This window comes from Rhinatrema bivittatum, chromosome 14 (assembly GCF_901001135.1).
Source record: "Rhinatrema bivittatum chromosome 14, aRhiBiv1.1, whole genome shotgun sequence".
NCBI lineage: Eukaryota > Metazoa > Chordata > Amphibia > Gymnophiona > Rhinatrematidae > Rhinatrema > Rhinatrema bivittatum.
Window position 1 is genome coordinate 827,686 of NC_042628.1, and position 27,384 is coordinate 855,069.

Here is a 27,384-nt window from a genome sequence, read left to right on the forward strand (position 1 = left end):
GCCAAACCCTTCATCTTGCTAAAATAAAGAAAGCAGCAGCTACAAAGTTCATGTAGAAAGGGGAAGCGATGAAACTCATCATCAGGAGTACGGACAGCCCTCTCTTTTGGAGTTTAGCAAAAATGCAAGAACAGACGGTCAAGTAGCTTTTAAAGAAAGGAACAAACGTGACCTTTGCAGCTCTCTGCTGGTTTTATTAGCGCATTTGACAAGCTATTAAAGTTGAAGTAGTATTGTTTTAACAGTGTCCCCAAGAGCTTCTCTACCAATAAGTGTCGTGTTTCCCAATGTTTGCTTTATTAGTTCCTTGCATTGTGGTAAAAACCAACCTGTTAATATTTAAGCTAAGCCCGATTAGGGCTGAGAGCAGTGCAGTTTCGGGAGCACGTTACCTCAGTACCTGCAGTAACCTGAGGAGCCACAGCTAAATGAGGCACCAGCTGTGCTTCCAACATCTTCACCTACACAGAAACATGATGGCAGAAAAAGGTCACATGGCCTGTAGCGTCTGCCCATCCATGCCGACTAATTCAGCTTTACAATCCCTCCCACGCCCTCAGCGAGACCCTGTATTCAGCCCAGGCCTTTTTCTCCTCGTCTCCACCACTTCCATGAGGAGCCTGATCCACATATCTACCACCTTCTTTGTAAAGAAATATTTCCTGAGTCTACCTCCACTTATAGAAATGACGGCAGAAGAAGACCAAACGGCCCATCCAGTCTGCCCAGCAAGCTTCACACACTTTTTTCTCTCATACTTATCTGTTTCTCTTAGCTCTTGGTTCTATTTCCCTTCCACCCCCACCATTAATGTAGAAAGCAGTGATGGAGCTGCATCCAAGTGAAATATCTAGCTTGATAAGTTAGGGGTAGTAACCGCTGCAATAAGCAAGCTACACCCATGCTTATTTGTTTTACTCAGACTATGTTATTCAGCCCTTATTGGTTGTTTTTCTTCTCCCCTGCCGTTGAAGCAGGGAGCTATGCTGGATATGCGTGAAGTATCAGTTTTTCTTCTCCCATGCTGTTGAAGCAGGGAGCTATGCTGGATATGCGTCGAGAGTGAAGTATCAGGCACATTTGGTTTGGGGTAGTAACCGCCGTAACAAGCCAGCTACTCCCCGCTTTGTGAGTGCGAACCCTTTTTTCTTCTCCCCTGCCGTTGAAGCAGAGAGCTCTGCTGGATGTGTGTAGTATCAGTTTTTTTCTTCTCCCCTGCCGTTGAAGCAGAGAACTATGCTGTATATGCATAGAAATTGAAGTAACAGGCTTATTTGATTTGGGGTAGTAACCGCCGTAACACTTCATCCTCATCCCATGACTGCTTGTTCTGCTGCCTCCTGTCCTTTGAAAGAGGCTCACCTCCTACGCAAGAAACTTCGAGGGTATTCAAGCTGCCACTTCAAAGCCTTTTGTCATAAAAGACAAATGTCCAAGCTTTATTTATTTAAAAGTATCTCGTACCCACTCACACCAACGTTCCTGGCATGGTATACAACAAGAACAATCTACAACCCATCTACCCAAAGTGGGAAAATTATTACTGCTGACTAGCTAGGCCATTTTGCTCTTTATCTGCCGTAATTTAGTACGTTATTATATAAAAACATAAAGCAAACACATAACATCAAACAAAAATAAAATCAATCAACTGCATCTTGTGCAGCTCTGGCCGCCCTCGTCTCAAAAAAGACAACGGAATTAGAAAGGCACAGAGGAGAGAGACAAATGATAATGGGAATGGCTTCCTATGAAGAAAGGCTACACAAGGTAGAAAAGAGATGGCAGAGTGGACATGACAGAGGTTTATAAAATTCTGGATGATGTGGGACGGTTATTTACCCTTTTATACGAAGATTTGGGGGCATTCTTTGAAATTGGTTGGTAAAAGATTTAAAACAAATTTTCAAAATATTTTTTCAGTCAACGCACAATTAAACTGTGGAATTTGTTGCAGGAGGATGTGGTCAAGGTTAACAATACAGCTGAATTTAAAAAGCTAAGGACAAGTTCCTGGAAGTCAGGTCTAGTAATAATTTATTAGCCCGACCAATGTGGAGATCTGCAGACCCAGACTGGTCACTGTTGGAGACAGGTTGCTAGGCTCAACAGACCATCAGTCTTTTTATTTTTACATGTATTAATCGCATTGACATTTGTTACCAAATGCGATATACAGTAAGATTATAAATTACAGCAACAATGTAAAAAATACATAAGAATAAATAGTCAAGGTTACAATCACAAAATAAAATATTCATCCCATAAAAACTTTTACATTAAAAAAAACAGCAGTTAAAAGCTATTACCTGAGGGCCTGCTGAAACCGCCAAGCGTTCGCTGGTTTTCTAAAACAGATTAGATTTTCCATATTTCTGATTTCTAGTTCCATATTTTAAGGGCTCCCACTGAAAAAGCTGTCATTCTGCACTTTTCCATCTGATCTCTCAGTCATCGCCAACCAGGACCAAAGGAGCTTTGTGAGCAAATAGGTAATCTTCCTAGATAAATAACTTGGTGCTTGATCATGTAAAATCTTAAACGCTAAAACTAAATTTAAATTGAATCTGCTGTTATACTGGGAGCCAATGAAACTCCCAGAGAACTGATGTAATATGATCATTAGGTTTAAGTTTCTCCATTACTCTAGCCGCTGTATTTTGAATAAGCTGCAAGCAGTAGAGCAGCTTCTTAAGGAGGCCTAAATAGACTATATCATAATAATCTAACCTTGAAATCACTACTGCTTGTACAATTGCTCTTTTCTCTTGATATGCCAAAAGATGTTGAATTTGTTGGATCATTCTTAAATAAAAATAGGCGTAAGAACACAAGATATGCCACACTGGGTCAGACAAAAGGTCCATCAAGCCCAGTATCCTGTTGCCAACAGTGGCCAATCCAGGTCAAGTCTCTGGCAGGATCCCAAAAGGTTGATAGATCTCATGCTGCTTATTCCAGGGATAAGTAGTGGTTTTTCCCCAACTCCACCTTAATAATGGCTTATGGACTTTTCTTCCAGGAACTTGTTCAAACCTTTTTTAATCCCAGCTATACTAACACCTTTTACATATCCTCTGGTAACAAATTCCAGGTTTAATCATGCATTTAGTAAAAAATACATTTAAGACAATTAGGAAAAATATATATATATCACCTAGTAACTTCACTGTGTGGCCCCTGGTCGTTGTACTTTTTGAAAGCATAAACAACCGATTTGTGTTTACCTGTTCCACTCCATTAATTTTATAGATCTCTATCATATCCCCCCTCAGCCGTTTCTTCTCGATGCTGGAAAGCCCTAACCTCTCTAGCCTTTCCTCTAGGGTAAGAAATGTACACTCCCCAAAGCTGATATATTCCACTTTCTAAAAACTGAAAATAAAATGTTCTCTTTCCAATCTTTGTTCTCTGGACATTTTATTTTTTAAAATTGGGTTGGTCCTGGTTTCTATTTCTGGTCTTCTCCTAAGTTCTTTTTCATGGTCTCATTCCTTTTCCATTTCTTCTCCTATCTTCTTCACATCTGTCTCTGACATTGATCTTTTTCTCCATTTCTCTTTTCTCTGCCTCTCTATCCAAGTGGGTTGCAGGATCCAAGGCAGCATTCCTCCTTTTTTTCCTCTGAAATCCCTACTCTGCCATTTCTTCTCCCTCCTGCATGGGCAAACTGACTTTTGTACAAGGGGGCAGGGGGTTTAATCTCCACTCTGCCTGCTCCACTTCCTACATCCCATCCCCCCCCCCCCCCCCAGCCCAGCAGCTTCCTCCTCACTCCTCCTTAATCAACTCAACTCTCCTCCCCCACCCCTCTCTCCTTCTCTGCACATTTATAAGTTTCCCCCTCCTGCATGGGCAAACTGACTTTATTTAAAAATTTAGTTTGCAGAAATCCAAGATTCTCAGCAGGGTGCATGTCAAACACATATCAAATAAAACTAGACCAGCACAGTCCAACATAAATACGACGTTATGGATTCTTAGCAAGTCTCGGGATAATATTGCACTCACTACTGCTAGTTTATACCTTACCACAGAAAACAACGAGGTATCCATACACCATAAATTCATAAAACTAAACCTAAATGGGAAACGCTATGGTACAAAAATACATCAAATATATTCTCACAAAATCTTAATATTTTATTACAATTCTACATATATAATTTATATTAAAAATCTGCAAATTCTTACACCCGCAATAATAAGGCTAAATTGCACATTAACTCCACACATTTTACATCACCAGTAAACCATCATACAACCAAACACGCTGCATACCTCATACATAACATTCATACCATACAACATATATAAATCTAAAATAGCAACTTACTCCCTTTCAAAAAGGAATGCAAACATAGCATACAATAAACAATATCAATATTTCTAAATAGTAATACAATAGAATAATCTCAATGCTTTTTGTAAGACAAAAATGAAACTTGGTTCTTACCTGCTAATTTTCGTTCCTGTAATACCGCAGATCATTCCAGAGCAGTGGGTTTATACCTCCCTGCCAGCAGATGGAGACACTGCTACATAACCGAGAGTGCCACCTGCAGCTCCACTCTCCCCTCAGTTTGTGATTCCCTCTCCTCTGCAGGCTTGGTTCACTCCCCGGCTCTGAACTCTCTTTCTCTGGAACTGCTCCTTCCTTTGCACCCCCCCCCCTCCCCCCCAGCACTTCTGCCAGTATTCCCAGTCCCACATAAGACTCTCTGCCACTTGCAGGGCCTGAGCCTCGGCAGCTCCACAGCCGCATGTGGAAAGCTCAGAGATAACTGCAATCTTCTGTGGGACTTCAGGGGAATTATTTGTTATTTGGGGTTCCCCTTTCTTCCCCCTCAATTCAAGGCCCGACTGCAGCCCTTCTCAATATTGGAGCTACTAAAGGGAATCAATTTTTAAGAGAGATTTTCAGTCCATGGCATTGCACTCCACCACAACCTCCTTCCCCTTCCCCATTTGTCCAGTGACAGACATTAAAATAGCACTTTACAAGTTTTTTTAAATATTCTAAAACATGCATGACACATGAAATAAGACAGTTAATAAAAAAAACTTAATAGTAAATTGACTCACATTTCTCCAAAGTAAAGTCCCAAGTGGAATGCCTAAACTGACACCATACTCATAATAAAGTTGCAGTATCTTAGCTAGACATTTGAGATAAAGTCCTTCTCAAAATGGCATCCAGAGAGGTGACAGATTCAAGCTAAGGGTCTCAATATATGTGAACAGACAAGAGTGAGCAACTCCTAAACATCCAATCCTTTCATGGCCATCCATGTGACTGGATGGGGAGAAGGAAATGCTCATGGGGGGTGGTTGGGGGAATTCTGCATTCTGAACTTGTTGCATAAGGAATGTTCATTTGGATCTATCACGCTTCCAGATGGCGCTGTGAGAAGGACTTTCTTCCAGGAGTGCACACAACTTTCATTGTTATATATCCATGTGGAGTGTCGCAGATGCCTGCACGGGGCTCTGATGGCTGACATGCATAGGGTGATGCTTGTAGGAGGGTCAAAACAGAAGCATCCCAAGTTATTTATATTCTTAATGGCGTGCACTTCTAGGAGCTACCTTCCTTTACCTTTGAAGATATACCTATCTGGAAAGCGCATGTACATCTTCTTTGTATTCTTATGCTGGGCCAATACAAGGAATTCTTACTGGACTGAATACTTTACACTCTTAGTTTTCAGACATTAAACCTTAGAGCAAAACTGGGGCCTTCATAATTTTATTTCAGCCTACCAAACCCATTCTCTGCTAGTCTTGCATTTCAGCTTTGCCGTTTTGGAAAGTTTCTTAGAATATATAGCACGCTGCAGACTTACACAGGAAAACTAACTTCAAAATTAAAAGTTTGGGGCTTGCTCTCTCTATACCTCTATGCACAGAGACTGTGGGAGAAACTGCAGATTTATCATGCTGCTGTGTAAGTTACTAGCTATTTGAGTCTCACCACACAGAATTCAGTCATCTGGAGGGAAATCAAAAGATGCCTGCAAGTGAATAGATGGCTGGCGGTCTTTATCTCCCCCTCCAACACGGAGCTGCATACTGACTGGCTCTCTCTAACAACCAACTGGATTCCTACCTGCAGAAAAGAGAGCCAATCGGCATCGCCAGCAAGCAATTCAATTCAATCATTGGACAAAGAGCTTAATAAAGAACTCCATTATTCTCTCTGCTGCCCTCTAGTGGTGAAGAAATACAATGGCTGGCTTTCAGTGCCATAGCTGCTCTTGCCCCGATGTATTGTACTTTTTAAATTATTTTTGCTTCTTTTTTTTTATATTTAAATGCATTTCCATATGGAGAACATTCCCTCCCCCTGGTTTTTAATTGAATGGTAGTTCTGGGCAGCGCAGGGAACTCTTGCTGGCTTGGAGAGGTGGAGGGATATGCACCCGTCTCTTTCCCGACAGTGCACCCATAGTATCTACGGACCAAGGTGGGCAATAGCAGGCGCAGACCTCCCCACCCTCAGCACATCCCAAGACATAGAAAGATGCCCCAGAGTTCTGAAAAATCTGCCACAAAATTTACCTTAAAAGCAGGGGCTGGGCCACCCACAAGAGGCAATGAGACTTGTACCAGAAAAATTCCAAAACCTCTTTTTCAGCTCACGTTTCTTCTTAGTAACGGAAAAGTCATTTACAAGTTCCAATTGTCAAAGCCTCGACTGCATGTATTTTTCTAATTTTTAATAAATTTAGGATTTCACAGCAGATAACAATGCACTTTAGGTGCTACTGATAGCAAATTCACTTCAGTTCCTGGGTAAATTGGCAGAACTTTATGAAACACCTTTCTGATTCTGTGTGTCCGCAAAGCTAAAATGTCACTGTAATGCCCACAATCCCAAACCAGCTACAAGAGCCCAGCCTTTTAATGCTATATATATCCATACTATGATTTCAGTTCTTTACGAAGAAGCAAAAGGGATTTCCCTTTATCAGAAGCAGAAAGGAGACAGAAGGAATGTAAGGGCAATATTCGGCAGCAAGGCATCCGGAGACGCTAGCAGGATAAACGTTTACTGCTGAACATACCCACTCATGAGCAAGCTGGCCACATAAGCTTATGCTCCAAAACTGCTTTTATACAACTCATCTCTGCCCCCAGCTAAGATTTATCAGACTAATTACTCAGCCGGATAAAGCAGAGGCCTTCAGCAAGTGGGAAATTTTAAATCCCAATGTTTGTCCAACTAAGTGCAGAACTTAACCAGGCAAACATGGTGCCTATAGACCTCCCTGTGTGGGGGAGCAGCAGCGGGTTAGTCCAGCAACACAGAGGGAAAGATGGGAAGCTGCAGTCTTCTCTGGATTCTCAGGACGGCAGTGGTGCTGGGATCGGGGTGGGCAGCCTGGTGGCTCCAGGGTTCTGCTGTGTGCAAGGCCCGAGAGGGAGTCTCGGCCATCTCTTAACGGCTGATGGTGCCATGAATCAGCACCAACTGAGCTGGGGATCAATAGTCGAGGTTTCTCATGGCTGCAATGCTGTTTGTCAGCCTCCGGGGAAATGTTTTGGCTGTCTGTCTGTACTCTTCTGGCTTCACTTTCAGAAGACTTAAAATGTTTTGAAGCATCTTGGAAGCTTGAAGTCCCAAAGCATCCATTACGTTTATAAGATAATCTAGAAGATTTAGAAAACAATTCATTCAATATACGGTCACATTTTTATCCAATTAAGAAATGATAGTGTCAATCTGATGGAATCACTATGTCCCATGCTGTGCCCAACTCCTGCAAGCTACATACAGCGCGAAGGTGGAAGCTTTCTTCTCAGGCTACAAACTACAATCCAGTGTGGTCCCATGAAAGATCATCTTACTGGGAAACCACTTGTCCAACCCTACCGTGCCATTCCAGTCCCCAGGGACCCAGAGCCTCATCCATTCCAGACTCCAGGCACAGAACAATTTAGGAAAGGAATTCACATCAATCATAGGAGGGCTAAAGAACACAGTGTACTTTACACATGAAAATAAGAATGGAGAAATTAATTCTTCACTGATAATTTCCTTTCTTTGAATCCAGCCAGACCAGACCAGTGCAGATGCATGGGCTCTGCCTCCCAACCAGCAGATGGAAACAAGCAGGCTTACAGGCTCCCACGCAGAACTCAGCCTGCCAGTAATCTATGTAACAAGCTAAGATAAACATTTATAATACACTAAACCCTTCCTCACCCCCAAGCAAAAATCAGAGGGCTTCCAAAGGAGAAAAACAAAACAAGAAATGGAACAGACATAACCGCACAGACTAGCACACACAAGAAGATATTCTACAAATGCATCAGTAGAATAATAATGCACTTTGCAGAACAGGGAAGATCCTGAGCTGGTCGGGCTGAACTCAATGAAAGAAATTATCAGGTAAGAACTAATTTCTCCTTCCTCTTCATCCAGGCAGACCACTCGAGATGCATGGCATATACCCAAGCTATCCCTTTACTGGGTAGGACAATGACATGCTTCTTTTCAAGACTTCCAAACCAAAGGAACTCTCTTCCATGGCTCAAAGTTCAAGATGATAAAAGTTAAAGGGGCACTTAGAGAAGATAAGGCCATCGTGGAAAGATTAAAAGATTTCTTTGCTTCAGTGTTTACTGAAGAGGATGCTGGGGAGATACCCTTCCCAGAGAAGGTTTTCATGGGTAATGGTTCAGATGGACTGAACCAAATCACGGCAAAACCAGAAGATGTGGTAGGCCTGATTGACAAACTGAAGAGTAGTAAATCACCTGGACCGGATGGTATACACCCCAGAGTTCTGAAGCAACTAAAAAATGAAATTTCAGACCTATTAGTAAAAATTTGTAACCTATCATTAAAATCATCCATTGTACCTGAAGACTGGGGGATAGCAAATGTAACCCCAATATTTAAAAAGGGCTCCAGGGGCGATCCGGGAAACTACAGACCGGTTAGCCTGACTTCAGTGCCAGGAAAAATAGTGGAAAGTGTTCTAAACATCAAAATCACAGAACATATAGAAAGACATGGTTTAATGGAACAAAGTCAGCATGGCTTTACCCAAGGCAAGTCTTGCCTCACAAATCTGCTTCACCTTTTTGAAGGAGTTAATAAACATGTGGATAAAGGTGAACCGGTAGATGTAGTGTACTTGGATTTTCAGAAGGCGTTTGACAAAGTCCATCTGGCTACACGCTAGGAAAGTGAGCTTTTGAGGCTGCTGGTTTGGTGCTGCAGGCTGTGGTGTGCAATGGTATTGTTGCTAAGGCAAGACTGTATTTGTCTCAACATATGAAAGTTTCTTAGAAAAAAAAGAGCATTTTGTTTCCCTCTTGATCCCTGGAGTACCTGGTGGCTCAGTTCAACACCAGGGAAGGCTGTGTCCAGTTGACAGACATAAAGATCCAGAACTTGCAGAAGCAAGTGCATAGTTTATGGAGGATACAGAGGTCCATGCTGTGGCTTTATCTTCAGGTGTTGGGTTTCATGGCAGCTGCCTTGGATTTAGTGCCTTGGGCAAGGGTGCACAGAAGACCCTTGTAGAGGACTTGTTCTCGAAGTGGTCGCCTCAATCCCCTGTGTATTTCATGAGACTCTCTCTGGTGAAGTAAGCCAGAGAGTTTTGCTTTGGTGGCTAGGAGTGGATCTTGGATCTTGACTCTCCCGTTTGGATAATGGTGACCTCAGATATCAGTCTCTGGGGCTGGGGCATTCACCGTACAGTGGCTCAAGGCACTTGGAATCCGGAAAAAGCCAAGTGGTCCATCAGCTGGTTGGAAACTTAGAGCAATTAGGGAAGGCATTTCTTTTAGTTTGCTGCATTCTTCGTGGTCAATTGGTCAGGATCTTGTCAGCCAATTTTGTTGCAATGGTATATATATAAGGCAAATTATTAGTCATAGCGAATTTAAGAAGGCAGTTAAAACTTATTTATTCAAGATTGCATATGCTCATCTTGATAATTGACTACTTCATGTTCTAAGCCACATTTTTTTGTAGTAATTTACCATTCGATTATACATTTTGAAGGAAAATGGTTTATATGAGTTATATTTTATATTCATTATCTCCTTTCTATCTTTGACTATTTTTGTTAAAAATTAGTATATTTATTTTATGAGTAGGGACTATAACAATTATTGTATTTTTATTCTTTCTATGTCTTATCTATATTTTTAAATCTGATGTTATTATTTTTATTTTATTTTTATTTTCATTTTTTATTTTTTCTTGGTTAACTGGCTCTATATAATCGAAATATGTAAACCGTCTTGATCAAACTAGTTTGAAAAGACGGTATAGAAATATTTTTAAATAAATAAATAAATAAATATGTGATTCCCTGAGGCAGGATCAGGGATTGACATGTGGCTGATGTGGTAGTGTGGAATTGTTTTATCTTAGAAAAAGGGCCCGATACATAATCTCCACAAACTCAATGGGAATAGAAGCCCATGAAGAGGAACGAAGCTGCTCCTTTTGGAAAGCCACCGGGAGGAGCCACACATCAGACTGTTGCAACATCCGAGACCACTGGAACCAGAGTAGGACACCCCGGCTCTGTGCTACTCCCTTCTTGTGGTTCCATTATAGCAGCAAGCATGGCGGGAATGGCCTGCAGATGACCCCGTCAATGTGGTCCTGCCAGGGTAGATGACTCCACCTGCTGCCTCTCTCCCTTCTCCTCCCCACAAGATTTACAGAAGCTTCCCCCTCCCAGAGACTGACAGCACGATGCACCCACAAACTACTGAGGACTTCCTACGTGGCCGAAAAGATACCATCGCTTCCTCCCCTCCCCTCAGACAGCAAACCATTCTTCTGTCTTCTGCCTTTTTAAATTCTTTTTACAGATTTAACAAGCAGGAATAGGCATAGCCATAGGGCTCAGGAGAAGGGAGAAAAAACAGAGAGGGAAGCCTTGTTTAATTTTTTATTTTAAAGAAGAGAATGTGGAAGAGGAGAGAAAAAGCACGGAGAGTGAGGGGGAAGAGGTGTAATTTCAGCAAGTGAGGGAGGGAGTATAAGATTTTCACCTCAGGAGTAGCTGACAGAACAGGATGCTCGCCTGCAATCTGCTGGAGGTCAGTACGGAAGCCCGTGGGGGGTGATTTCAGCAAACCTGTTACTTTGTCTCCATCTTCTGGTTGGGAGGCAGAAGGCATGTGCCTGGACTGGTCTGGCTGGATGAAGAGGATTGAAACAGGGACTATAAAGCATGTGAGCTTGGCTCTGGGAATGTAAACCTGGTCATTAATATTTGGACAGAATCCTAAAGATGTAAGTTCAGAAAAACAACAGCAAATAAAGCTTGGAGAACATGAGCTAAGAAGCATAAGAGAAAACGGCCATGAGCAATAGGAAGACACCGTATCAGGGCAGATTAGAAGAGGAAGAGGGGCTGAAGAGTAACCCAGGAGTGCAGGATCCTGGAACGGGTAGCGCAGCTTCGCACGAGTCACCCACCTATGTCAGTGATGAGCTGCTTGGTTGAGTGCGGTGAAAGCTCCGGGATCTGCAGGATGACTTCACAATACGTCTGCATGGTCGCTCTGGCGATAGAGCCCAACCAATAATCCGCCATATTGTCCAGTTCTGCTAATTCATCACCTGCAAAACATGGCAGCAGAGCAGAAGGGAGTGGGCAGAGCAGGATATTATGCTCACTCATCTTAGGGTAGTACAACGAGAGAGAGAGAGAGAGAGAGAGGGCAGGGTGGTAATCACTGATAATTAGGTGGCGGCAGCAGAGGAATCATATACTGAACATTTTAAGAGCACTTCTGCAGTGAATGACAGGCAGCTTGCTCCTCCCTAGCATGAGCTAATCGCACACTACAGCTGCCCAGCACTGCCCCGTAGTCACAGAGCTAACATTTGTGAAAGTTTCTCCTCTTCAGACTGCACAGAAGTAAAAAAAAGTGACAACAAAAATGCAACTGAAAAACTCCTGCAGGATACTAAAGCCAATCAAGTGACTGGAGTAGGATGAAAGTGAAGGGTGCGGGATGCCCCTGTCACTGTGCCCTGCCCCCTACCCCTGTGCGGGATGCCCCCTATCTCCCAATGCTCAGCCTGTCACTGTGCCCTGCCCCCTACCCCTGTGCGGGATGCCCCTGTCACTGTGCCCTGCCCCCTATCCCTGTGCGGGATGCCCCCTATCTCCCAATGCTCAACCTGTCACTGTGCCCTAATCCCTGCCATCCTCCCCCTGAGAACCCCACATGCAATGCCCCCCTAAGGTACTGCATGGCAGCTCCTGATGTAAGCAGACATCACCGTGCCCCCCACTCCCCTCTGTCCTCCTCCCAGGACTGCGGCCGTCCCTCACCTTGCTCAGGAGGGTAGGGAAGCTTTCCTGCATGCAATGCCAGCTCCAAATTTGAGTCCTCTTGGGTTACAAATGGCTCCAGGTGAAGTGGGAGAGACATAATGTATTGTCCAATCTGTAAGAGAAGGCAGTGGGGCTGAGCAACGCAGCAGTCACCTCCCCAGTGCATCATCCCTTCTCAGCACAGAGACACAAGGACGAGAGTGCAGTCCCCTCCCCAGTGCATCATCCCTTCTCAGCACAGAGACACAAGGACGAGAGTGCAGTCCCCTCCCCAGTGCATCCCTTCTCAGCACAGAGACACAAGGACGAGAGTGCAGTCCCCTCCCCAGTGCATCCCTTCTCAGCACAGAGACACAAGGACGAGAGTGCAGTCCCCTCCCCAGTGCATCCCTTCTCAGCACAGAGACACAAGGACGAGAGGGCAGTCCCCTCCCCAGTGCATCATCCCTTCTCAGCACAGAGACACAAGGACGAGAGTGCAGTCCCCTCCCCAGTGCATCATCCCTTCTCAGCACAGAGACACAAGGACGAGAGTGCAGTCCCCTCCCCAGTGCATCCCTTCTCAGCACAGAGACACAAGGACGAGAGTGCAGTCCCCTCCCCAGTGCATCATCCCTTCTCAGCACAGAGACACAAGGACGAGAGTGCAGTCCCCTCCCCAGTGCATCATCCCTTCTCAGCACAGAGACACAAGGACGAGAGTGCAGTCCCCTCCCAGTGCATCCCTTCTCAGCACAGAGACACAAGGACGAGAGGGCAGTCACCTCCCCAGTGCATCCCTTCTCATCACAGAGACACAAGGACGAGAGTGCAGTCCCCTCCCCAGTGCATCCCTTCTCAGCACAGAGACACAAGGACGAGAGTGCAGTCCCCTCCCCAGTGCATCATCCCTTCTCAGCACAGAGACACAAGGACGAGAGTGCAGTCCCCTCCCCAGTGCATCATCCCTTCTCAGCACAGAGACACAAGGACGAGAGTGCAGTCCCCTCCCCAGTGCATCCCTTCTCAGCACAGAGACACAAGGACGAGAGTGCAGTCCCCTCCCCAGTGCATCCCTTCTCATCACAGAGACACAAGGACGAGAGTGCAGTCCCCTCCCCAGTGCATCCCTTCTCATCACAGAGACACAAGGACGAGAGGGCAGTCCCCTCCCCAGTGCATCCCTTCTCAGCACAGAGACACAAGGACGAGAGTGCAGTCCCCTCCCCAGTGCATCCCTTCTCAGCACAGAGACACAAGGACGAGAGTGCAGTCCCCTCCCCAGTGCATCTCTTCTCAGCACAGAGACACAAGGACGAGAGGGCAGTCACCTCCCCAGTGCATCCCTTCTCAGCACAGAGACACAAGGACGAGAGGGCAGTCACCTCCCCAGTGCATCATCCCTTCTCAGCACAGAGACACAAGGACGAGAGTGCAGTCCCCTCCCCAGTGCATCCCTTCTCAGCACAGAGACACAAGGACGAGAGGGCAGTCACCTCCCCAGTGCATCATCCCTTCTCAGCACAGAGACACAAGGACGAGAGAGCAGTCACCTCCCCAGTGCATCATCCCTTCTCAGCACAGAGACACAAGGACGAGAGTGCAGTCCCCTCCCCAGTGCATCATCCCTTCTCAGCACAGAGACACAAGGACGAGAGTGCAGTCACCTCCCCAGTGCATCATCCCTTCTCAGCACAGAGACACAAGGACGAGAGTGCAGTCACCTCCCCAGTGCATCCCTTCTCAGCACAGAGACACAAGGACGAGAGTGCAGTCCCCTCCCCAGTGCATCCCTTCTCAGCACAGAGACACAAGGACGAGAGTGCAGTCCCCTCCCCAGTGCATCCCTTCTCAGCACAGAGACACAAGGACGAGAGTGCAGTCCCCTCCCCAGTGCATCCCTTCTCAGCACAGAGACACAAGGACGAGAGTGCAGTCCCCTCCCCAGTGCATCATCCCTTCTCATCACAGAGACACAAGGACGAGAGGGCAGCCCCCCCCGTCAGAAATCACCGCACTCGCACAGACGCAGCTTAAGAAGAGGAGAATTTACACTTAACCTGACAATGCTTAGGCTTTTTCCTATTTTCTTCCAATTTCTGAAGGATGTTAGTTTGTCTAAAACAGCTTCTTTCACCTCCCCTTTTAACCATGACAGTAATCGTTTTGCCTTCCTGCCACCTTTTTTAATGCATGGAATACATATGGACTGCGCGTCTAGGGTTGTGTTTTTTTACTTATATCTTTATTATTATTTTGTGTATGCAACAACTTTGACAGAACTAAATGCCACAACCCAGAAACATTATATATAACCCAAATGCCCAAGCCTATTGCACACTTTTAACCTTTGCAGCTGCACCTTTCAGTTTTTTTCTATTTTGCTCATTTTATCAAAGTTTCCCTTTTGAAAGTTTAGTGTTAGAGCTGCAGATTTACTTATTGTCCCCCTTCCAGTTATTAGTTTAAATTTGATCCTGTTATGATCACTATTGCCAAGTGGTCCCACCACCATTACCTCCCTCACCAAGAATTTTAATCTAAAATAGCTCTCTCTCTCCCCCCCCCCCTGCATCCCTCCACAAAGATCCCATCTCAGACATAATGTATTGTCCACTGTACCACAATACAGCACACACCTCCACTTCTAACCATCCAAGAGACAGGTGCTCCCCACTGCATCTTCTCACCCAGAGAGACAGAATGTCTGTCCACTCATCAGCAATACAGCAAACCTCTTCACTTCATGTCTCAGAGAGACACATACCCCCTCCAGTACATCCCTTCTCAGCAACAGACCACAATCTCAGAGACATGGCCCACCCAGTGCATCCCTCCTTAGAAAGAGACTGCAATCTGATATACATGCATCCCCTTCAGAAAGAGACCCCAACTCAAAGAGTCATGCATGTCCCTCCAGTAGTGCTCCTCAGAGAAACCCACGCCCCTTCCACTACACCGCATTGTGTCTCAGAGAAACATGTGCCTCTTTATAACATCCTTCTCAGACCCTTAAACTCGTAGAGCAGAGATGGCAAACCTCTCTCATGGGAGCCACAAAACCAGAATTCAGAGGCAGAGAGCTGCCATGCCTGTCATAGGCAGGCAAAAGATGACATCCCTGCCCCCCCACCACACACACATGAAAGAAAAGGCCAACTGTGTCTCTGACACAAAGATACACACACATACACACGTGCTTTCTCCAACACAAAGACCTTCACACACATTCTGCTGTTTTGCTACTGCTCATGTGCTCATTCAGCGAGCACCCTCTCCCCTACATTATGTAAAGTTCTTGCTCGCTGCCATACCTTTTCAGATACTTCCAGCTCAGAGACACATGCTTCCAATTGCAACGTTTGTGAGAGACCCCATCTCAAAGAGAAACATACTCTCCCCATCGCATCACTTCTCATCCAGCTGAGACAGACACATGCTTCCCATTGCAACGTTTGTGAGAGACTCCCACCTCAAAGAGAAACAAACATACTCTCCCCATCGCATTCCTTCTCAGATACTTCCAGCTCAGAGAGACACATGCCTCCCATTGCAACGTTTGTGAGAGACCCCCATCTCAAAGAGAAACATACTCTCCCCATCGCATCCCTTCTCAGATACTTCCAGCTCAGAGAGACACATGCTTCCCATTGCAACGTTTGTGAGAGACCCCATCTCAAAGAGAAACATACTCTTCCCATCGCATCCCTTCTCAGATACTTCCAGCTCAGAGAGACACATGCTTCCCATTGCAACGTTTGTGAGAGACCCCATCTCAAAGAGAAACATACTCTCCCCATCGCATCCCTTCTCAGAGACTCCCCCACCTCCATCATTCCTCCTCAGGTACACTAACCCACCAAAACATTTCAGTGGTACCCCTTCCAGCACACACTCCTTCTCAGATACAGCCTTCCCTGTAACCTTACACCCATTTCTGAAATGCCCTGCAGCTTGACAAATACTTGCTCCCCTGAACCCTATTCCGGAGTTGCTCCCACGCATCTCAACATGTCTCTCAATTAGCTAGATCTCAGAGATACCTCGCATCCTGATACACATAATTAAAAACTCTGATAAAAATTCTTAAAAGTTGTCTAAATACCAATAAAATATTTCAAAACAGCAGACAAACATCCAATAATAAAAACTAATAGGGATTAAAAAAAAATCTCCCATTCTCCATACCTGAGAACTTTAGATTTCCAGTCACCCTGAGATTGTAGAAACATTATCCTCTCTCTCGCACACACACACACATTCATATGCTCACACACACACACACACACACAGTGCCGCACTGCCCCTGGAATTGTGCTTCCACTGGCTTTGTGCCTCCGATTCCTAGGCCGCTGAACATCAGAAGCTTCACGCTGGGTAAGAGCAAAGGTTCATCAAGCCCAGCATCCTCTCTCTGATAGTGGCCAATCCTGGTCACGAAGAGAACATCCATTCCTTGCTGCTCACTCTCAGGGATAAGCAATGGCTTTCTCAAATCTACCTTGGCAATAATTGTTTATGGGCTTTCATTCCAGATTCTTGTCCAAACCCTTTTAAAACTCCATTCTGCTACATGCCTTGCCCATATCCGTCAGCAACAAATTTCACAGCTTAATCATGTGTTGAGTGATTTTAAATCTGTTCCTGGTTAGTTTCATGGTGTATCTGCTAGTCTTTGTGCAATTGGAAAGGGTAAATAACAATCCTCTCTTTACCTGTTCCACCCCACTCATAATTTTATAAATCTCAATCATATCCCCTCTCAGTTGTCTCTTCTCCAAGCAGAAAAGCCCTAACCTTCCATAAGGGAGCTGTTCCATCTCCTTTATCATTTTTATTGCCCTTCTCTGTATCGTTTTTTAGTTCTGCTATTTTTTTTTTTTTTTAATGAATTGATCAGAACTGTGCACAATATTCAAGGTGGGGTCTCACCATGGAGCGATACAGAGGCATTATGACATTTTCCGTTTTATTAACCAGTCCCTTCCTAATAATTCCTAACATTCTGTTTGCTTTTTTATTTTTTTTTTTTACCACCGCGGCTCACTGAGCTGAGGATTTCAATATATTGTCTACAAGGATGGGTGGTGAATCCTTACATGGAACCCCGCACTGTAAACCTATAGTTAGGACATTTTTCCCCTAAGTGCAGGACGTTGCACTTGTCCACATTAAACTTCACCTGCCACTCAGATGCCCAGTTCCTCTCAATCCGCTCATGTTTTAACAATTTTGAATAATTGTGCATTATCTGTAAGTGATCACCTCAGTCACTGCTCCTTTTCCAGATCATTAATGAATTTGTTTAAAAGCACAGGTCCCAGTACAAATCCCTGGGGCATCCCACTATTTATCTTTCTGCACTGAGGAAACTGACCATTCAGTCCTACTCTGTTTCCTGTTACCATTCCACAGCAGGAAACTGCTACGACCCATAACAGAAGAGCTTAGGGGGTGGCCACCACCCTGAAAATAAAATAAATAAATAAAAATGATGGGCAGACTGGATGGAGCACTGCAGTCTTTATCTGCTGTCATTTACTATATTACTGTCCTACGACGTTTTCATTTCCTGAAGAGACTCTCACGCCTTCTGCAAAGCCCGTCCACCATTTACATAGCCGCAAGGGAAAGGCTTGCTTACATTACTGATATATTCAAGGGGCGTCAGACTGAAGGTGGGCAGATCTCCGGTCAGCGTCTCGCCCACCCTGGCCAAGTTCCAGATCTAGGAAGGAACAGAGCACAGCAATCAGTACCTCAGGCAGGGTGAGCATCTCATCAGGACACGGAGGAAGCGTGCACGACCGCTGCTCAGGGGTAAAGCACATAAAGGTGGTGCAGAAAAAAAGCTGAGCACTGACAGAATGAGGACCAAGGAACAGTGTAAAGCAGAGCCTGCCGAGCACCGGTCCCCAGCAGAGGAATGGCGATTGCAGGAGGACGTGAAGCTGCACAGTGTCCTGCACCACAGCCTGACCCTTCCCCCCAACCCAGCCCCAATCTTCGGGAAAAGAGCAGCTGTGGCTGAATGTTAATGAATCGGCATGAGACGGAGGAGTCAGTGTCTGCTCCACACTCTTGCACAAAAGCCAGCAATCGGAGCAGACACTGACTCAGTCTCACACCGGCTTGCTTCCATCCCAGAGATCGGGCCTCAGGACGAGCACCGGCAAAGTTTAGTAACCTTGCTGGCTGGCAGGGAGGAGGGAGAGATTTCTCATTCCTAGGGGTGGGATGCTTTTTCCATGGCTGACTAAATGGGGCAGAGAAAAAGAAAAGGAGGAATTTTTTTCCAGTGATTGATGAGTGGCTGGAAGGCAGGGGAAGGAGGATCTTTTCTGAGGGAGAAAACCATTTTCTTAAGTTGGCAAACTGCGGGGCTGACTGATGAGCTTAAAGCCCTGTCCCTTCGGCTGTTTCATTGTTCGGGGCTCAGCGCTGCAGCTGGTCCATGTAATTTAAGGACGATAGCTCGCCAGTCCCTATCATTCAGGAGGCTGAGAAGGAAGTGAAGCGAGGAGCTCGAGAGCACAGGAAATAGAAACCATAGAACAATGTACAAGGCACCTCCATCTTGGAGACCAGCAGCAGCTGCTGCTTGATGCGCAGGAACACAGAGTCGAATGCCAGTTGCTGCGCCGCCTGGTTCAGGCGTGTGAAGGCGGCGCGGGACGCGGCCAGCAGTGTGTTATTAACCGTTCCTTTCTCCTAAGAAAGAAAAAGACAACTCACTCGCTGGCCATCGTCTACGCAACACAGCAGAGAAGAGACGCAGATCCCATAAACATTGCACATCCAAACCTCTTACCAAGCTCTGTAACATTCAAACATTTTATGACATAATGTGTGTGTGTAGCAGGGTGTGGCTCCCTCACGCCACCTTAAACACAGGCTAGAGCCATCTGCCTTGGTCCACCTTAAGGGGCAGGGCAGCAAAGGATTCTGGGTCCTGGGAGGATCCGTACCTCTCGTATAAAGGATCAGGGCCCAGGAGGGCTAGGGAGGCCCCAGGGAGCTGCTGCCGCACTGAGTTTGTCTGAACTAATTTGGAACCTTAAAAGCGAGCTGAGCTAGTTTGGTTTTTCTGCTTTCTTTGAAACTCCTATAAATAAAACTTTTGTTCCAGATCTGAACAGCCAAGTCTTCCTGTGTTTCTTGCCTGTTCTAAATGCTGCGACTTGCCCGGTACCACATATGGTGGTAGCAATGGGATTCGGTGGCCTAAAGACTGATCCACGGGCACCAACCCATGGCTACAGTACAGAAAAAAAAAAACCAAACGACTTTTCCCTGTTTCCTGGGGACTCACTAGTTTTGCTACAAACTGGCTAAGGGGGTAGACCCGCCTGGTATAGATAAGGTTCAAGACGTGAGGCAGGGCTGGACAGGCCAGCAGGATTTGGGGTTTTTTTCTCTCCTTCCCTGGAGAGGTGTTTCCTAGCACTGCCTCTTGCCCAGAATGCAGGCAAATACGGAGCAAGTATTACAGGTTCTGGCTACTGGGCAGCAACAGCTGCAAAATGCTTTGTAGGTCCAGATCGTCAACCAGGAGCAAGCATTGCTCAGAACAGCAGTGGCACAGGCGGGATAGGTAGCCCACCTGACCGGAGGACAGGTGGGCTACCTATCCCGGTAACTTACTAACTGGAGACTGCTTTCCAGACCGTGAACCCCGCTGGCACAGCCTCGTACCAGGAAGTTAAGACCACCATTCTTCAAACAGCAAAGCTTACCCCAGAGACCTGTTCACAACACTTCCGGTCCGGCTCCCTGCAGCCTGGGGAGAATCTAAGAAACCTTTTCCATAGACTTTGCGATGTTGCCTGGAAGTGGCTCCGCCCACAGAGGAAGACTGGTGAGAAGGTTGTCATGACAATTCTCTTGGAGCAATTCCTAGATGGCCTTGGATGGATCTACCAACAACTGAATCTGACTCTGGAGATGGCCTTAGAAGTGGCCGAGGCCTACTATCAAGCTCACTCTACACCAGAGACACTGCGCTCTCCTCAGTATGTACAGGATGGGCATAGAGGCTGACAAGATCCTTAGATTCAGAGGCTCCAGCTGCCAGAAGAGCTGGCCTCACCACGATATCTATCTTGGGGAGGCCCCCCATGTTTCACTTCTGGAGAAAGTGGCCATTTTGCCTGGGACTGTTCACACCATGAAGAAGCAACTATGGACATTAAATGCTGTAACTCCACATTATTGTCATTTTGTGGACATTTCCCAGCAAGAGACCAATACCTTTGTAATTTCTATAGAAATAGATGGTGTTCCCTGGTAGATTCGGGAAGCGTGAAGACCCTCATTCAACATCAGTTTGTTTAACGAGTCCAAATTAATTATGAGAATGTGGTATTGTTGACCTGCATACATGGTGACCTCAGACAATATACAACTTGTCAACTGAAGTTAAAGACACCCATTGGCCAAGATAAAATAGAAGTGAGGGTTCTGCCATGGCTCCCTTCCCTGACCTAATTAAGCGAGACTGTCCAAACGTCAAGAATCACTGGACACTGCTTACGACAGAGACGCCCACTACCACCAAGGAGAAGTTACCATTCCCTGAACTCTTCCCCATAGAGCAGTGGTCCCCAAACCTGTCCTGGAGGGCCACCAGCCAGTCGGGTTTTTGGGATATCCACAATGAATATGCATGAGAGAAAATTTGCATGTTATGGAGGCAGTGCATGCAAATTTTCTCTCATGCATATTCATTGTGGATATCCCAAAAACCCGACTGGCTGGTGGCCCTCCAGGACAGGTTTGGGGACCACTGCCATAGAGGATATGGACTTGTTCCCTAAAGTCTCAAAAATGCCAAAATCCTGAAGACAATGGAAACAGGACAACTACAGTTTTGCAGACAAAGAAACTGAGGGGATGGCTTCCTGAGACTGAGAGGAAGAATTGCCAGCCAACTCGAATCTCATGCCTGACCCTGTTAACTGGGAAAAGAAGGGTGAGCCAGGAAACTTTAAATGAGCCCTGAGGGAGGATGAGTCTTAAGTAGGCTGGGAAGCACCTATAGAGGGTAGACGGTAAGGTGGCTCCGGGAGCTCTGGCAACTTCACCAGAATCTCCATATTTCATAATGAAAAAAGAGACTTGCTATATCGAGTTGTAGTGTGGAGGGAGAAGGGATAGAGCAACTCCTAGTTCCCAAGTCCCATAGCTAGCAAATAGTCGCCAGCTAGGGGGTCACCTGGACGAGGAAAAAACCAGAGAGAAAGTTTTGGCCCAAATCTTTTGGCCTGGCATATGTAAACAGGGACAGTGGCATCACCAGTCCTGCCCTACCTACCAACTCACTAAACTTGCTGGTGTTGGGTGGTACCTATCATTCCCATGCCCATAATAGAAACCCCTTTTGAAATGTGGCTATGGACTTCCTGGGGCTGCTAGAGAACCACTCCTGAAGGAGTATACAAGGTCACTAGGAGTATCAGTATGAGAAGTGGGATTTGAACCCTACCTTCCCTGGTTTTCAACTCACTGTCCCTACCACTGGGCTACTCTTCCACCCATTTTACGGACAGAATTCATCCAAAGGATAGCACAAGGAGAGATGCTGTCAAAGGGGGGACTTTAAATTTACCAGATATAGACTGGAGAGTGCTAGCTCCAGGATCAACAAGGAGGGCTAGAGGTTTTCTTAAGTAACTCGTTAAGGAACTCAGTTGTGGGGAGGCAACTCTGGACTTTGTACTGAAAAATGGAGATGTGACCGAGGTTAGTGATCAATGTAAACCAACAACTATTAGGAGTCCTAGATTTTAGAAAGGAGAATTTTAAGAAAGTGAATGATTGTTAGAGAAACTAAGGACAGCAATAAACTGGCATTGAAATGACAAGGAATAGTGTTGGGCTTTTAGGAAGGGAAAGGGAATGAAGAGACCACTAGGGTTTCACCAATGAAATAGGAGAATAAGTGCAGAAAGCAGAAGAGGACAGACAAAACTAGAAAGGGAAGCAGGAAATTCTGCACTGACTCAGTGCCCTTTTCTTCTTGTGTCCAGCAAGCACCATGCAGAGGCAGCTGAAAAGATGGAAGCGCAGACTAAAAAACACGGTTCTAGATATGTAAGAAGGGACATAGGAAGAATTACAGGAGAGACGAGACTATACTAAAGAGATGGAGCATGCTTGGCATTTACCTAGATGGAGAGAGTGACGGACCAAAGGCAAGAACATAAGAAACTTTACTGCAATAAAAGCAATTCAGGTACTGGCACAAGTGAAATTAGACGGACGTGGTGCACCCCAGAGCACTGAAGGAGCTAAGTGAGGAGCTGCTCCGTCCCATGAGATTCCAAGGGGCGAATGAAAGCAGATACAGCGCTGCGCCACAGCAGCGAGAGTAAAGAGAAAGCAGATACAGCGCTGCTCCACAGCAGCGAGCAAGGAGAAAGCAGATACAGCGCTGCTCCACAGCAGCGAGCAAGGAGAAAGCAGATACAGCGCTGCTCCACAGCAGCGAGAGTAAAGAGAAAGCAGATACAGCGCTGCTCCACAGCAGCGAGAGTAAAGAGAAAGCAGATACAGCGCTGCTCCACAGCAGCGAGAGTAAGGAGAAAGCAGATACAGCGCTGCGCCACAGCAGCGAGAGCAAGGAGAAAGCAGATACAGCGCTGCTCCACAGCAGCGAGAGCAAGGAGAAAGCAGATACAGCGCTGCTCCACAGCAGCGAGAGCAAGGAGAAAGCAGATACAGCGCTGCTCCACAGCAGCGAGAGCAAGGAGAAAGCAGATACAGCGCTGCTCCACAGCAGCGAGAGCAAGGAGAAAGCAGATACAGCGCTGCTCCACAGCAGCGAGAGCAAGGAGAAAGCAGATACAGCGCTGCGCCACAGCAGCGAGAGCAAGGAGAAAGCAGATACAGCGCTGCTCCACAGCAGCGAGAGCAAGGAGAAAGCAGATACAGCGCTGCTCCACAGCAGCGAGAGCAAGGAGAAAGCAGATACTAAAGTCACATTTGCACTATTTACTGAAGGTGAGCTGCAGGTTTCAGAAATGTAAGATCCTGAATGAATTTTTTAAATGAAGAAGTGACCCAAGTAGAAGAGCAGTAGATGAATTTCAATAAAGCAAAGTTGCTCACCTGTAACAGATGTTCTCCTTAGACATCATCCTGACGGCAGTGGGATGGCAAACTCACAAACCCCGAGGTATTTCTAAGCACAGGTGGCTCTTCCTGTGCAGATGTACCCTGCTGTCTATGGAGAACAGCTGTACAGTAACTTAAGCTTTCTCTGAGGACAGCCACACAAGTGGGGACTCCCAGGCTGCGGGTTGTATGTGATTAGATTGCTATCTGAGCACTATACATGTGTCACTGCAAACTGTAATTATTGTTGGGTAGAGCTGAAGAGATTAATTACACTTTCAAGAACTGCCTGTTCAAACCTGCTTTCTGATGGGAAGTGTTCTCTGGGTATAATGAGTTGTAAAAGTCTGAATGGAAGATCAAGCAGCAGTCTTGCAGATAACGTCTACAGAGGCAGAATGAAGATGCACCAAGGAAGCTGCAGCAGAAGTAATTGATTGTAGCAATCAGATGATGAGATCAGATATGCAAATAAGGGAAAGATTCACAGGATGGGCTGGTGTGATGTATCCTCCTGAAGCTCCTGCCCAGCTCAGCCAGGCGCTCGTTTCATCCTGCTACTATTAAAACTTACTGCAGCAACTGCATGGCCTCTTGCTTGGAGGAAAATCGGGCAGTAAAAACACCTGTTCCTACTATCAATTTGCTAAATGCAGCCAACAGCAAACCATAGCCAAGTGCTTCCCGCAGCGAGGCTTTCAGCGTGCAGGAGCTCCCTGGGACCTGAGGCAGAGTAGCTACCGAATTTTGCTAATATAACTGGGAATGAGTCCCTGAATAAACAGTTGGGGCTGATACAATCTGAAACAATTAAAACTTAACTGAAAGACTTAATAGCATTGACGAGGCAAAAAAACCACATTCCTAATTCCGAGGATGATTTGGTTGTGCTTAAGGAGGATGGTGAAGATCATTTATCCTCTGCCCAGAACTGGATGATTCAGAGACTTGATCCAGGAGAACCAATTTGAGATTGGGAATCTTTCCATGGAGACTCAAGCTCTTGAGAGATGTTCTGTAAAGTTCTACTTCCCCTCAACAGCCACTGGATTCCTGGTTCTGCACCATCACCGGGAAGGCGGCCTTGTGCTATAGATCAATAAAATTACCAACCTTTAAGCACTTAAAGCGTGAATTTGCAGGATAAGCGTGCTTATCCTGCAAATTCACAAAAAAAGGCCAAAGTTCTTTCTTATAAAGCACATCATATTGAGATCCTTATTCAATTACTGCAAAGTTAGCCAGATAAACGCATATTCAATAGTGCAGATGCACAACAGAGTACAGCTGGCTAACTTTAGCCGGACCAGACTATCTGTCTAACTCTGAATTTTGAAGTTAGCTGGATAAGAGCCAGCTCAAGGCATAGGTGCAGTAAGAGATCGCATATCGAATAACATTCAAACACACAAAATGTACGAGTAAATATTATAAACGGTTCAGTCTTTAAATGCTCCAGAGAAACGAGTAAAAATATTCAAACACACTATTTAGAAATAATTCACATCAGTACAGTCCCATGACATGGCCGGGATTCGCCAGTGGGGCTGCGTCGGGAAGGACCCAGGGAGAACTCTCAAGACCGAAACAAAAGTACAAACATTTTACAACTGGGACTCAGTCACATGGCAGGGCAAGATCAGGTCAGCGCCAGACTGGGTCAGATGTGAGGGTGCAATCGATGCGGGATCGATGCTAACATAAGGGGATCTCGGGGGGGGGGGGGCTGTTGCACATTGAGGAAGCTGGGGGGCCGCCACTGACACTGCACACATACTTCACGCTTATTTTGGGGGATTCCGGCCGCCTCAACCAGTGGCCCTGGTTTGAAATGGGGGTCAGCATTGACCCCCGCTCAACCTCATGTTTGTCTGCAGGTTTGGGGGTTTTTTTCCTTGCTGCATTAATTGTGCGGTGGGAGCCTCAGAACCATCTTCTTGGTCAGCTGCAATAAAATATTTGCATCAAATTGACTAGTAAAGACTTTCTTTGCATGCATTTGCATTATTCAAGCATGCAAACCACATACAAAGAAGGTCATTGTAATAAGGGAGGGTATCCTGGTGGGGACTGTAAAATATTCCGTATATTGTGCGATAGAACTTTACAGAACATCTCTCAAGAGCTTGAGTCTCCATGGAAAGATTCCCAATCTCAAATTGGTTCTCCTGGATCAAGTCTCTGAATCATCCAGTTCTGGGCAGAGGATAAATGATCTTCACCATCCTCCTTAAGCACAACCAAATCATCCTCGGAATTAGGAATGTGGTTTTTTTGCCTCGTCAATGTTAGAGCCTAGCATGTTAGAGCCTCGCATGTTAGAGCCTAGCATCGTGCCATAAGGCCCTAACACAGTTTGCTTTTTAAATTGTATGCTATAATTATGTATGCTTTTATTGTAAGCTACCTCAGGCAGTTTATGTAGAGAGTGGGATAAAAGCACTTTTAAATAACCTCAAATATATGAATTTATTAGTCCATTTCACAGAGCAATCCTCTTTTCAGACATCCAAATATTTTCCTCCAACAGGAGCTCAGCTTATGGCATTCCATAAATATATGATAATTACATTTAACACATAGCTCAGAGTCCCATAGATTCCTCTTAGCCCCCAAACATCTAGTTATAGAGAGCCTATGAATAATTTTAACTTGCATTTCTATCATGGGTACAGATAGTACATTTTTATAAATTGCAGTAAATGCTCATCAAATATCTGTCACCTCTAATTCCTTTCCAAGATACGCACTCCATTTTCTGCAGATAAACTATATTCTGGTTTTCTTTCAACATATTATTCCATATGGCAATTCTATTGGTTTTAGCAGTAATATTAAAAAAAAAAAAAAAAAAAAAGATTCCTCTAGTCCACTATTTATGTCTCTAATATTGTTGCCAGAGCATGTTAAACAATACCGAACTTACAGATAAGCAAAAAATGATTATATGGAATATTCCAAAAATCCTTTATCTGTTAAAAAGTCAGAAGGCAATCTTGTGTTTCATGAATCATTGGCCCTATATTAAGCCCCTTTATTTTCCCAGATCTGAAATATGGAAAAGGACACATTCCTTCCTATCTATGCTCTCCACCATCGGCACTGTTTTCTAACAGAATTAAATCAAAAGTTATTATGGGAATTTGCCAGTAACTTATACCATTGCATGTGAAGCAAATTAATCAGCCTGTAAGAATGGCCCCATTCATCCTTTAAAGCTTCCATATCATATTTACTGTTCCTTGTCACCCATTCATTTACACATCTTAACAAACCAGCAACTTTATACATTCTCAAGTCAAGATGGGCCAATCCCTCGAGATCTATTACCCACTAAAATGTCAAAACTAACTCTGGCTCTTATTTTTCCATATAAAAGTGGTAATGAGGCCCAAAACACTGTATATCTTCTCTCTTTGCCCAGAAAGGCAGCATCTAGAGACAATAGAAAACCCTAGGTAAAATTACCATCTTAACAAGGACGCGCTTGATGTACAATAACATATTAAACATATTAAAACTGCAGCACTGATGTACAATAACATTCATCAATTGTCTAAAATTCTTCCCACACATTATATTGACTCACAAATGTTAAATACAATATTTACAGCAGTTAATCATCAAAACATGCATACACATATAAATGATATCCAATCGCTTGCCTAACAAATTGGCAAATGGCATGAAATATTCCGATGTACCGACAAACTGCAGGACCCGATTTATTTTGCCAATTGAGGCTTCTTTGGGGAATTCATCTAACGTACTCAAACCCTGTGCTGCACCTCGTTCTGCCCGAACGTCAATATATAGGTGGCTGAAAAATGTCTTGCTTGACCAGAAAAGCTCAATGTTCTTTGCCTTTGCAGCAAACTAAACTATTGTACATAATATATCCATAATGTATCCAACCTCCCCCCTAAACCGGGCGGGAACCCAAAGAACCCATTCACAGGAC

General features: G+C 45.1%; 1 protein-coding gene across 4 annotated transcripts in view; it reads right to left on the reverse strand.

The window, feature by feature from the left end:
- Nucleotides 1-4,120: 4,120 nt before the first annotated feature.
- COG7 (component of oligomeric golgi complex 7) overlaps nt 4,121-27,384 on the reverse strand; it is a 53,506-nt gene continuing 30,242 nt past the window's right edge. For 3 of the 4 annotated variants that reach the window (XM_029576084.1, XM_029576085.1, XM_029576081.1), the window contains 5 exons: nt 18,879-19,019; nt 17,953-18,036; nt 12,327-12,441; nt 11,462-11,605; nt 4,121-7,653 (listed from right to left, as the gene is read on the reverse strand). In XM_029576084.1, the coding sequence (XP_029431944.1) occupies nt 7,487-7,653; nt 11,462-11,605; nt 12,327-12,441; nt 17,953-18,036; nt 18,879-19,019 (651 nt within the window). In that variant the 3' untranslated portion in view covers nt 4,121-7,486. The remainder of the gene's footprint in view (nt 7,654-11,461; nt 11,606-12,326; nt 12,442-17,952; nt 18,037-18,878; nt 19,020-27,384) is intronic. The other variant, XM_029576082.1, reaches the window with a different exon arrangement.